We start from the raw sequence: 13,160 nt of genomic DNA, 5'->3' as shown, positions 1-13,160 counted from the left end.
TCCTCAAATTGTGTGTATGTGTTTTGACGACAGAAATTATTTATACACGTGTATCGTAGTTCTATTGAGATACGAAACCGTCTAGAGGATATGAATTCAATATATACAAGATGATTGATTTTTTTGTGAAAACAGCTGCTGATCATAAGACCAACGAACGGATTTGGTGAGTTTGATCCGATTAAACTGCTTATTTTCTGGGCTCTTTGTATCATGGGCTAGGGTAAACATATCTTCTCGTTTCAGAGAGCGAGCAATGGCGCTAAAACCAAAGCGTATTAATTAGGACACAAGGTGTATATTAGACTGATGCAAATTTTGAAATTCTTGTTCCCGTATGCTAAAACGATGTCAATTATGATGAAAACGCTCCTCTCAAAATTTTAAGAGATTCGGAAGAAATTTGGTTGAGCACACGCTATTTGAAGTTTATATGGAAATTACTATGGAAAATGCAAATTTTTTGTGTGCAGTCCTCTAACTGCTCGTCATAATAATCTATGGAAAAGTGAACACACTCATCTCATGTGAAAACTTCCCAGCTACAACTTTGCCGAAGACAACATTTCGATGGGACTTAAGGATAATTTGTAATTATTGATAACAAAGTCTGAATCATGCTGAGATGATCATTCAATTACTTTCAGAGCAACACTGCTTTTTTGCTGTAGAACATAGTAGCCTGGATTACTTTGATCTATTCTTCCCGCCAGGAGCACCACTGTTGCCTGCCGAATAGTTGGTGGAGCATGCTACATGCAAACCAACTTTATGATGATGAATAGCAATTTATCCTGACGTCCAATCAAAAAGTGGTCTTCGGCAAAGTTGTAGCTGGGAGAATTTCACATTAGAAGAATTTGTTCACTTTTGCATAAAATATTATGACGAAGAGATAGAGTGCTGAACACAAAAGATTGGCGTTTTCCATAGTAATCTCCATATAATCTTCAAATGGCGTGTGCACAGTCAAATATCTTCCGAATCACTTCAAACTTTGGGAGGATGCTATTTTCCATAAATAAAATCGTTTAAGCATAGGGGAGCTAAAATTGTAAAATTTGCATCACTCTAGTGCCCCATCCCTGGATGACAAACGCGCATTGAGTGATATTAACTTTCTTAGCTGCGTCACTCCCAACGATGTTAGAAATATTACATGCTCACTCTAATCCAATTACAAATACACTAAATTTCAATTCGGTCGCATCACTCGTTTATAGTGAATCCTAGACCATTACCCTTCCAATCATCCAATTCCTTGACAATTCCTTGACGCCCTCATACGTCGGTGAGTCGCTGGCCTCTCTTCAAGTAGGTGTCATATCAACATTATCCTTTCCTTTCCTCGTAACGGAGAAGATGAGCGTGGCCGGCAATGGAAATTCTCATGTCTGACTCTGACTTCTGATTGGATAGCTATTTTTTCCATTAGCAATTGGAATAAGAGTGGTAAAGTAACAACATGACAGTTTTCAGTATGCAATCTACGAAATACTCCGTTACCACGCAACGCAACGCAAAATTGCATATAAATCGATTGAACGATGACAATTTGCACAATTTCGTAGGTGGTACATTTTTAGACCATTGTATGAGGGTTGCCTCCTTCCCGTCCGTTACCAATGTCAAATATTTGAGAGCTGTCCTGGCCAAGTTCTTGCGAATTCTGAGGAATGGGAAGGAATGATTTATTGAACTTTAAACTACTTTAAAAAGATGCAGTGAACTCTACGACCTCTCATAGGTGTTACGGGATATTGTGGAATGTTACTGGGACGGAAAAGGCCATAAACGTAGGCGTTCTCGCACATATGAATAATATTTGAGCATGGGTTCATATTGGAACAAACTCACCGAATTCTGCATTTGAAACCTCTCTGCAATTCAACGTTCAATCGACCGTCCGAATAAAAATGTCTTCACTAAAGGTTCCTGATGGCTTGGGTCTCCGTCGCTAAACACTGAACAGCAAAACGCGTAAATGGAAAAGGTTTTTGAATGCGCAAAAATTTACACGCTCTCGTCAAAGAAAAAAAATAAACGAAACCGCGTGCTTGGGCTTCCGACGCGCGCTCTCCAGTACTGTAAAGGATAGTTTTGTGTAAAAACTGAATATTTTACATCGGATTTCTATAGTAGCTTGATGTGACGCATTTTGATCACATCACTACCGTTTCTAACAGCAAAGTTAACACAATAACTGTCCTCACTTAGTATACAAATTATCTGACACCATAATCATAAGTAATCAAACCATAAAACCCGAAATAATCTGCCACCATACTAAAACCAGCGCTCTCAGCAAACATCACATAATTAATATCCAGCTGATGCTCAAGCACACATTTCAACAAATGCGTTCAGTTCAATAATATCATATCATAATTGGGACAATAAACTCATATGCATACGTGAATTCCATCCAGCCTCTGCCGCCAGTGGCGCTTGGGAAATTCGCTCGTTGCCGCATCAATGCTGTTTCCAACATTGTTGTGTTCGCTTGTCAACTATTTAGTCATACGATTGCACAATAGGGTGCGGCTTAGTTTTCGATGGTTCTTTAAATCAAAAGTTCGTTTGCTCTACCGAATTTGGAGGTGATGCAAGAGATTGTATGATTTTTTAAGTTATAAAATATGAACTTCAATTAAGTTCACATAAATTTGTTATTTGTTAACCAATTTTGAATTATTCAGCACCATTCTCTTCAAAATTACATTTATGAAAACAAACTGTAGAACAACAAGTCTAAAACTATAACTAATATTAGTTTATTCAAGTTTTTTTTCTTTTTTACAAAAAAAAAACTGATCATTGTTAACTTTATGAATATTCAATGGATTCCATCGTTTTACATGATTTTGACAACAAAATGATCGTTGCGTAAGATGGTTTGAAATCGGTTGAGTATTCATGCAGCTATGGTCAAACAAAGTTCATTTTTAGTGGAATTAGGGTAATTTTTAAGAAAACTTGTTCTATTTACTACTAAGTACAGTTTGAGGCAAATATGGAATTATATAATCTTTTCATCAATTTAATTTTGAAAAGAAGGATGCCAAAAAATTAAAATTGGATGGAAAATAACAAAGTTATATATATACTTTAATGAAGGTCATAATTTAAAACATGAATATCGCTACCTTCAAATAATAATATTTTAGGACATATTTTGAGGCTTCTCTCTTTATGTGATTTTAATTCAGAAAAGCACCAGATATTTTAGTTTTGAGAACTTTTGAAAAGTAAGCACACTCTATTGCTCACGCATAAATCCTATTTGCTTTCCACCCCGGGAAACAGACCACTGATAATGACATCCGTTTTTCCACGTTTCCATTTGCAGATCAAGGGGTTGTCCTGACGACGGACACGGACAGCTTCATCATCGGTCAGCGAGTTTGGGTCGGCGGGCTCCGGCCGGGACACATCGCATATATCGGCGAAACGCACTTTGCCCCCGGAGATTGGGCCGGGGTGGTGCTGGACGAGCCGAACGGCAAAAACGATGGATCCGTTTCCGGGAAGAGGTACTTCCAGTGTGAACCGAAGAAGGGCGTATTTTCGCGGCTCACCCGGTTGACGCGGGATCCGTTGCCAGGTGCTGCGACCGCCGGAGGCTCATCCAGTGCCGGCGATACTTCGATGGACCAGAGTCTGCGGTCGTTGACTTCGCCGGCCCGGTCCGGAGCGGTATCGCCCACGCACAGTGTTTCGAGCTTCATCTCCAAATCGCCAGCTGCCGGGAGTAAGTTAATTTGACTATTTTTAAATCGTTCGAAAGGGTACGGTGCTCCCCAGACCGTTGTTATGAGAAAACATCTCTATCAAATCTGTGTTTCTATTAGATTTCTATGGGTAAACTGCATATCTGGTCAAAATTTAAATAATAATCATAGAACCCGTTATAAAATAACGCCTTTTCCATGGCATGTTCTACAAATTTAAAGGAAATCAGAGAAATTGAAACGGGTTTTCATGTTTCGTGACTAACATTGAATAATACTTTCGGACGTTTGGTTTTTAGTTATCGGCACTGGTGAGCACAGATTTGATGGAGATTTTCTTCTAATAGTCGGTCTGGAGGTCACCGTGAATGGTCCTACTAACGATGGATTTATTTATTCGGTTTACAGAAGCAGCAACTTTGACAGTGGGCGACCGGGTAATCGTTTCGTCCGGCTTCGGTTCACGTCCTGGCATCTTGAAGTACCTCGGCGAGACACAGTTTGCCAGTGGAACCTGGTGTGGCGTACAGCTAGACGAAGCCAGTGGCAAAAACGATGGATCCGTTGACGGAGTCAAGTAAGTACAACACCTTTGTCCATGGGCCTATCCAGAGGGGACTAGGTCTCCAGCATGGAACCCTTTAAAAATACTTAGTAGAGTCCTTGGTTATTTCTTTAGATATGCTTAGAGTATTTTATGGAGAAGTCTTTGTGAAAAATCCTGAAATATTGAGTACTTTCTGGAAATATTGCTTGAAGATGCACTCTTGAAGTAAAAAAAACTTGGTGGAATCCCTACGGGAAACTATTCCGGAGAAAAAAAATCTGGGGGATTTGCTGTCAGTTTCCTGGAATAAATGCTCAACAAACTTAAACATTTCTGGATAAAGTTCTAATGTAATCTATCTTAGAGATTTCTAGCGAAAATGTTTCATAGTATAACTTTTCATACAAAAAAAGTTCAGAGGCTGTGTAATACAACCGTTATTGCGTGAAATTCTTGAAATTTTGAGGTGACTTGTTCTCCCTCTTATGAAAATCCCATGTCTTTGTCCAAGTATTTTGATAAGCTTTGATCTTATAATTCTATTGTTTAATTCCCTTTTTTCCCTCGCGCAGATATTTCGACTGCCCGGACAAGTACGGCATCTTCGTCCCGATTGCCAAGGTCACACTGTCGCCCTCTTCCCGGAAGGCGCGCCTGTCCCGGTCCGGCTCCAAGGAATCCCTGACCTCGGTGGGAACGATGAGCTCAATCGCGACCACGGCCACCTCCAGACTCCGCATGAGCGCACAGGTATCGCTCGAAGCTTGGTGATTTCTTTGGACGTGTGGAAGCATTCCCGTTGTTTTGATTTGTGTTTCATTGGATGTGCCCCCTATCCCCTCAATTCCCCCCGTCCAATAGCTAATCGATATAATCGCTACTAATCAACTGTATTAATTCCCCCCGATTTTTGCTCTCATATAACAACGCCCGTTCCCAATTGCAGAGAAAATCATCGGTCAGCGCAGTGCCTTCGACGCCCAAGTCTTCCTTCTCGCTACAGGTAGGCACAACTTTGCTATGCTATTTCCGTTGAATACAGTTTTTCTGGAGTTGAAAGATATTTGTCAGTCGATATGGCTAGTCTGTAAGAAAATTTGCCCCTTTTATTGAATTGGCTTTATTGAATACTAAAACAACTAGCCAGTACTAATCGAATTGCAATATTTAACTCAATATACTGTTGTAAATAAATTGATGTACGTTAATGTCGATCGTGTGTTATCTGATTTATTTTGTAGCTGAATGTGTTGTTTATTAGTTATGCGATTTAGTTCGACCATCAGATGTCATAAAATTGGGTTGTTCAAATATGAAACAGTGCAAAAGCTCAAAATGTTATGGAAGGTGAAGTCTGTATTTTGTAAAAAGATTATCTAAGATTTCTAAGAAAATGTTTTAATAAATCTTCGAGCTATTTAGTGGAATACCTATACGTAAATGAAAACCGCATTTAGTACTAAACCATTTAATTTCACTAGAGTGTGTATCCTTTGGCAGATACGCGTATTTGGACCTCAATTGTAAGGCCGTCTTCAATGTCGTGCACGGCACTGAAGACGGCCTTACAGTTGAGGTCGAAATACGCGTATCTGTCAAAGGATACAAACTCTAGTGGAATTCAATGGTATAGTACTAAATTCGGTTTTTCATTTACTTAAAATGTTTTTCATATTTTTTTTCATATGGTTTATTCTATATGGGGTAGAATGGTATTTACGGTGCGCTGAACGGGCCATGGCTGTTAGGCCCCCATATATTGGGGACCTCCACAAATCATGAATAAAAATGTTTATAATGATAACTATAAGAATAATTAGAAAGCGATATTTTTTTTCTGAAAAATATTAGAGTAAAGTGGGGCAAAAGTTCGAGTGGGGTAAGAGTTTCTTTTTAAGATTTCCAGCTCAATTCAAAACAAATCTTATAAATGTCATGGTGGTTCGAATGCTATTCAAGTAAGAGACTTTCAATCCAAATATCATAAAAATCGATTGAGATTTGGAAAAGTTATGGCTATATGTTGTTTTTCAACGTGAATATTGTAATTTTTGGTCAAACTTTCGTTGCATGGAACCAATTGAAGATAAAATCTTTTTCAATATTTTATGTAAGGGCGTTTTTAGGCCTATCATAAGCTTGCTTTGAGGTGTATTAGTTTTTGCATAAATGCTTGAAAACAATTTTTGGCCCATAGTGGGGCAAAAGTTCGAATCAGCGGGGCAAAAGTTCGACCCATGTATAAAATCACGGAAAAATTTGCAATTTGCCTAAAATCCACATATTATCTTCAAATTTAGTAAAATTTGTCTGATCGTGTGAAAACTGTCACCAAAATTTTACATTTCCACTTAGTTTTGTGAAAAACTGCTATTTTTAAGTATATTACAATTAACCCGGTTTTGGGCAACTTTTTGATGAAAATTTAGTGTGTATTTTTCGGCAAACTTAAGTTTACGGCTGGTATAAAGTATGCCTGTCATAAAAGGATCGATAATTTGTGTTTTAGCCAGCGAACTTTTGCCCCACACTAGATTCGAGCTCTTGCCCCACCGGTGGGGCAAAAGTTCGAATAAGACAATCAATTTTGAAACTGTTATAACTAAAAATGGGTAAATATTTTGACACAAGTTTGTTCCGCAAAATTATAGCCAATATGTTGAAGGTTCACTGTATGGTATTTGTTTTGTTTTAACTGCTATTGTTTTCCTGGAAACTTTAATTATACCACTAAGGTCGAACTTTTGCCCCACCTTACTCTAGTAGTGTGTGGTCTTTTGTCCGTTGCATACTCCTGTGGAGTGAGAGACGTACTTAAGATAATTCGTGTTCAATTCGCGTTGTGCGAGTGCGAAAAGAAGATCGTAGTAGGCAGCGCGCGCGGATGGATGTGTTGAAAATTCATCTGTCACGTTTTCGTCGTCTCCGCAAATTATTAGATTCGGCTGAAAAAACGGCTGTTTTTGAAAAAGCTTTCATTCAATAAAAAAGATTGGATTTCGGTTGAGCTGTTCAAAAGTTATGATTTTTATAAAAATAAAAAATCAAAAAAGCCCTCAGCCCAGCTTGGGCTTTAACGAACAGAACACGTGCAGAATAAATCAACTTTATTTCCGCCATAGACATTTTTTTCAAAAACTGCCGTTTTTTTCAGTCGAATCTAATAATTTGCGGAGACGACAAAAACGTGACAGATGAATTTTCAACACATCCATCCGCGCGCGGAATGTCTCATAAACAAAAAAAAAAACATACATCGTTGAAAATTTGACAACGTAAACGTAAAATTTTCTGAACTTTGCCCCTTTGGTCCCAAGGCCTTTAAAACACGAAAAAAAAGGAAATTTTTTATTTAATTTTTTCATGTAAAAAAACTATTTTCGTGAAATTTAATATTTTCCTTCAAAAGTCAAAATCTTTAGCTTTAATTTTGTCCAAGAAAATTGAAAATCGGTCAAGCGGTTCAAAAGTTATGATAATAATTTTGCAAAGCCGCGATTTTTCTGGTCACCCTAATCAAAAAATCCAAAAACACGTGTGTCCTTATTTCGGATAAGCAACAAAATAGCAAATTTTCACAGAATTCGGCGACCCACTAGATCGGTTTTTCATGGAATGGCTGTATAAACATATTTATATCATAAAAACGGTAGGAATATTATCTAAATGGATTGATTCAACAAAATATGAACAATTCGTCACTGTCAGTGTCGACATAGACTCTTGTACATTAACATTAACACCTGAACACCCAATCCCCCTCAGAGAGTCGAAAGTGCAACTTTGACCATGCATATCTCTGTGGTTTTCGAAGCGATTTTCAGGATTTTTTCAGCAATGTAACCGGCCAGTATTCAAGATTGATGTTCATTTTGGTGTTTTTGAAGTAGATGCGTCTACCGAAGGATATTGAGCAAAGAGCACTGCACAGTTTTTTGAAGAACGCATTTTTTCACAAATTCAACAATAAGACAAAGTTTAAAGCGGTGACATGTAGTTTTATCGACATTAATTTGCATGTCTGAGTGTGGTGAACATGTTTGAGCAGAAATAGAATCTTTTGATTACACTCAAAATTTCTTTTACTTAAAATTTTACGAATAATCCTATTTTTTGGACTTGTTTGCCTGTAACTCAAAATTCAAAGCAATGACATATAGGGTAAATGTTCCAATAGTGGAGGTACTAAGCACGGTTCAACTTCATTCAACCCCTCAAAATTCAAGTAGCACAATGATTGTACATATTATTGTTGTAACGGGAAGTAACAACCCAAATAGCCGTAGCGGTAAACGCGCAGCTATTCAGCAAGACCAAGCTGAGGGTCGTGGGTTCGAATCCCACCGGTCGAGGATCTTTTCGGGTTGGAAATTTTCTCGACTTCCCAGGGCATAAAGTATCATCGTACCTGCCACACGATATACGCATGCAAAAATGGTCATTGGCATAGTAAGCTCTCAGTTAATAACTATGGAAGTGCTCATAAGAACACTAAGCTGAGAAGCAGGCTCTGTCCCAGTGGGGGACGTAACGCCAGAAAGAAGAAGGAAGTAACAACCATTCACTTAATGTGAAAACTGATTTCATCGCAGTAACCATCGGGATGTCAGTGAAAAATTATACCTCCACTATTGGTACACTGTTCCTTTAGTTGAGGTAAAATTTTAATTTGTATTCCTTTAGTTGCGGTAATGTGTTTTCTTATGGGATCCTACATTATAGGAACACTCTACCGCAACTATTGGTATATGTCAGAAAAGTTTATGCATTTTGTGTGGTATATGATCAATTTTGAAGCAATTCAAACGATATTTTCAGCTATTTCGTGTATCAATAAGCCAATACGTCGATTGGAAGTGTCGGATCTACAGCTAATTCGATTAAATCAGTGGAAACGGCACCACCGCAACTATAGGAACACTCACAATTAATGGATCTTTTACCCTAGTTTTTGACATAAAATTGATTGTGAAAGTCAAGTGAATATGTTTGAGTTAAAAAAAACTATATTTCCGATAACACTCAATTTTTTTACCCAGAAAACCACTCAGATAACGTATTTCCTCAGTTTTTGTTTGTAAATCAAAATTGAAGGGTAATGTTATTTAATTTCTATTTTCGCTCAAATATGTTCACTACACTCAGACAAGCAAATTAATGCCGAAGAAACTACATGTCAGCGCTTTGAGTTTTGTTCTATTGTTGAATTTGTGAAGGATTGCGTTCTTCAAAAAACTGTAAAGTGCCTTTTGCTTAATAACTTTGGGTGAACACATCTATTTAAAAAAAAACCGGAAATAAACATCATCCTTGAATAGTGTCCGGTTCCATTGCTGAAACATTTTTTTCAAATAGCTTCGAAAACGACAGTGGTATAGACCATGACCATGAGTTGCACTTCCAACTTTTTTTGGACCCTTGGTAGTTGGCGTAAGTTTTCACCCACTTGGTAGAAGAAGGGTTAAGAATCCCATACTTTTCCTTTTACCTGATTTTTATCATTGTAAAAAATAACCTTTGAATGGTTCGACGCTGAAAGTGACACTTTCACTAACCTCTAGAGTACTGATAGGTAATTTTTTGAACTGAGGTTGCATGAATCGCATCACTCACGAAGGCGAATCCTGAGTATGCATTTATGATCCCTCCCCACTAACAAAACTACTTCCCATGACAATCACTAGATGCAGATGTGATCTCGGTCTCTAGTTACAATGGATGTCACAGTAACATTCCTTCCCTTCCCCGATGACCGTAAGGACGTGGCCGGTGCCGTTATTGACTATTTAATGTTTGGAATTCTCGAAAGTGTGCATTGGCTGTTTGTAAGGCTGTTTCATATAGTATAGCTAAGTAGCCCGTCATACGTTTAGTCAGCCATGTTGACATAGCAGCTCACAATTTCAAAGTGATAAATCTCAGTCCTCAAAGATCATATTGATCCGGAAAAGTATCACTATATGCGCTGACAGGCAGAAAGTATGCTGATACTTTTTCAATTGCATCAGTGCAAAACCAACTGATTTTCCTTAATTTGAAATTGTGACATGATTTTGCAACAATCATCAACGACACGTACAAATTTCAATGACGGCCTACTTCACCTTAATATATACATATCCCTTTTTCGTCATTACCAAAAATTACTTTTGAATAATTGTACATAGAATGTCGACATACTTTTTTTTATCTTTTACCAATATTTATCAATATATTTTCATTACGAAACAAAATGCAAAACTTATTTTAAAAGTAATTTAAAGTATATTTTTCCTCCAAAAGTTTTTAAAAGTATATTTTTCCTCCACATCCATGGATCGCATTACCGATCAAAGGTGACTACCAGATCATTGTTCTCCAACAAACACCCTTCCCGTTGTGGAGATGCAGAGGTATTCTCGGTCTCTAGAAGCAACAAACGTTACACACTAACATTCCTACCCCATCCCAACTGACTGTGAGGGCTTGCCCAGCGCCGTTATTGATCAATAATATGAGAGCTGCTAAAACGTGCACTTCAAGAGTAAGCGGAGAATCCCATCCCGTATTAATTTTGATTGAAGCGCAATTCTTACCAGTTCCGTCAATCATGGAGTAGTAACCATTGACATGTACAGTTATAGTCTATGCCATGCTAGACGTAATTTTAGCATGTATTATACCCAATTTTACTTGGATTGGTTGACAGCTGAGAAATTGTATTAGGCGTAAAGTGGGTGGCAGCGTCTAATAGGAGATCTGACTGTAGTTATGTTCAAACCTAGTCACAACACAAAGCATCGCAACTAAAATGTATCAAATAGTAAAAAAAACACACTTAATCGTTCGGTATTCTTATATGTATAAAGATATTAAAGTAGCATAGCTATGTAAGCAGCATTTGATGAGCTCCCAGGCCAATAGTTCAGCCAATAACCATTTATCATCGTCCACTGAGGTACCGTTTTCGGAACAGCACCGCTTTGCTGAACCAACTTCGATGATGATCTTTCCAACATGAGGAAGAAGAATCAATAAGCTCAATTATGTTGCGCCAACGCTTTCAATCAAAACCATCATAAAGCCCGTCTCACGTGGACTGGAGCAAAGTAAACACTTCATCAAAATGCGTACGATTTTGGGAGTGGGGCTCATCAAACTAGCATTATCCATATGTTTTGTGGGCATCGAACATTGTTTCTATCATCGTCATCGGTTACGGCCCAGGAGGGGCACCCACTCCAAATCGCGAGATCCACCACGAGACAATCTCAGTGCTAACTAATTTGCAATTCATCTGTTCGTCATCATCTGTTATGGTGGGACGCGAGAATATGTTGCCTGTACTAAAATGGTCAACGGAGTTTATCGGATCGGTTGACATTCCGCGGTTGGAGAGTAAAACACAATAAATACGCGCGCTAGTCATTCCACAAGGGTCGCGTCGTGAGCATGTTGCCCTAGAAGGAAGTGCCCTACCAACCAAGTAACAGCGGAGCGAGCGAATCGTAAATGTCGAAGAAAAATTTGCACTAGCTTTGCGTGTAACTGAGAGAAGATTGACTGGGCTGGAAAACTATGTGGAATTGGATCCGTATTAAATATTTCAGCCCAAGGTTCATTCCGGGAGGTTTGATTGAAACGGGTTACCTTTTGAGGTATAGGTCCAAAACAATCAAGGCGTTTTGATGGGATGTCCCTTGTGATTGTATATCGTTCGTCAACATCATTAAATAGATGAGTTTACGATGGAGGACTCAACATTGGTTTCCAATCAATCGTAATTTAGATATTGCTACCAAACGTGCCGTAGTTCTGGGATACTTCTGGATATTAAATGTGCGAAGTAGTCGATAGTAATACAAATAAAAAAATCAACTGACCTTGAATGAATAGAAAATGTATGCCTTGTACTGCGATCGATTTTGTTTTGTCATTCATAGAGCTATGTAAACTCTAATAAAACACAATGCGATTATCGTGAGATAGAATTTTATTTAAAAATCCGTTAAATATCAAGCCCCCAGAGCATGGATCCTACAATATATGTGTCTTTGTTAAAATCCCTGTTTAAACCATAGTAAATCTAAATATTTTACACGAAATGTACAGCTTTCATACTTTTATTTTTATGTTTTTGGGGTTTTCGGCTTTCAGTCTCTGGGAATCATAAACGGATTTCCGTTCTACACCTGACGTCAGGTGTAGAACGAAAATCCGTTTATGATTCCCAGAGACTGAAAGCCGAAAACCCCAAAAACATAACCTCCATCACAGTCGATTCCTGTACTTTTATTTTTAGGAAAAACTTATGCTAACCCTTGCACTCTTTTGCTATCTTTTGACTCAATTGATCAATTACCTATCAAAATTTTAACAGTGGCCAATTCTGATACACGGCCGGAAATGTAGTGTACACCAGGGATTCTTGATAAAATTTCAATATACCGAATATATCGGTATATCGAATGTATATATATTTATGTGCAACTATATGGCTAAGTTGTAGCTGACTAATATATCTAACAGTATCAGCGTTGCACGAGGGCAAACAATATGTCCGATGAAATGCTTGGTTTGCCATAGTAATTCTCATACAAACTATGAAGGGCTTGTGCAGTCTCAGTTAGAAATTTATAGAGATTTTTTCAAGAGTTTTAATGAAAAACTTGAGATGAATCCGATGAGAATCCCAAAAGCGTTCTGATGTGAATCCTGCAAGAATTCTGATTAGAATCATGAATAGATTCTGACGAGAATCCTGCGTAGATTTTTATGTGAATCCTGGAAGGAAGGATAAGAATCCTGAGAGAAATTCTGACAGATCCCTGAGAGGATCAAAAACATCCTTGGATTCTCATTCTTCCTTCCAGGATTCTCAATGAAATCGCAATACCAAAAAT

The 13,160-nt window shown here is 38.0% G+C and overlaps 1 protein-coding gene across 1 annotated transcript in view; it reads left to right on the top strand.

Moving 5' to 3' along the window:
• LOC5579471 (restin homolog) overlaps positions 1 to 13,160 on the top strand; it is a 354,271-nt gene that overhangs the window by 234,745 nt on the left and 106,366 nt on the right. The window contains 4 exon segments of the mRNA XM_021846323.1: positions 3,350 to 3,751; positions 4,140 to 4,308; positions 4,851 to 5,028; positions 5,225 to 5,281. Coding sequence (XP_021702015.1) covers positions 3,350 to 3,751; positions 4,140 to 4,308; positions 4,851 to 5,028; positions 5,225 to 5,281 — 806 coding nt within the window.

This window comes from Aedes aegypti, chromosome 2 (genome assembly GCF_002204515.2).
Source record: "Aedes aegypti strain LVP_AGWG chromosome 2, AaegL5.0 Primary Assembly, whole genome shotgun sequence".
NCBI classification, from domain to species: domain Eukaryota; kingdom Metazoa; phylum Arthropoda; class Insecta; order Diptera; family Culicidae; genus Aedes; species Aedes aegypti.
Note: the sequence above shows the minus strand (reverse complement) of the source record. Positions and strands in the feature narration are given on the sequence as shown.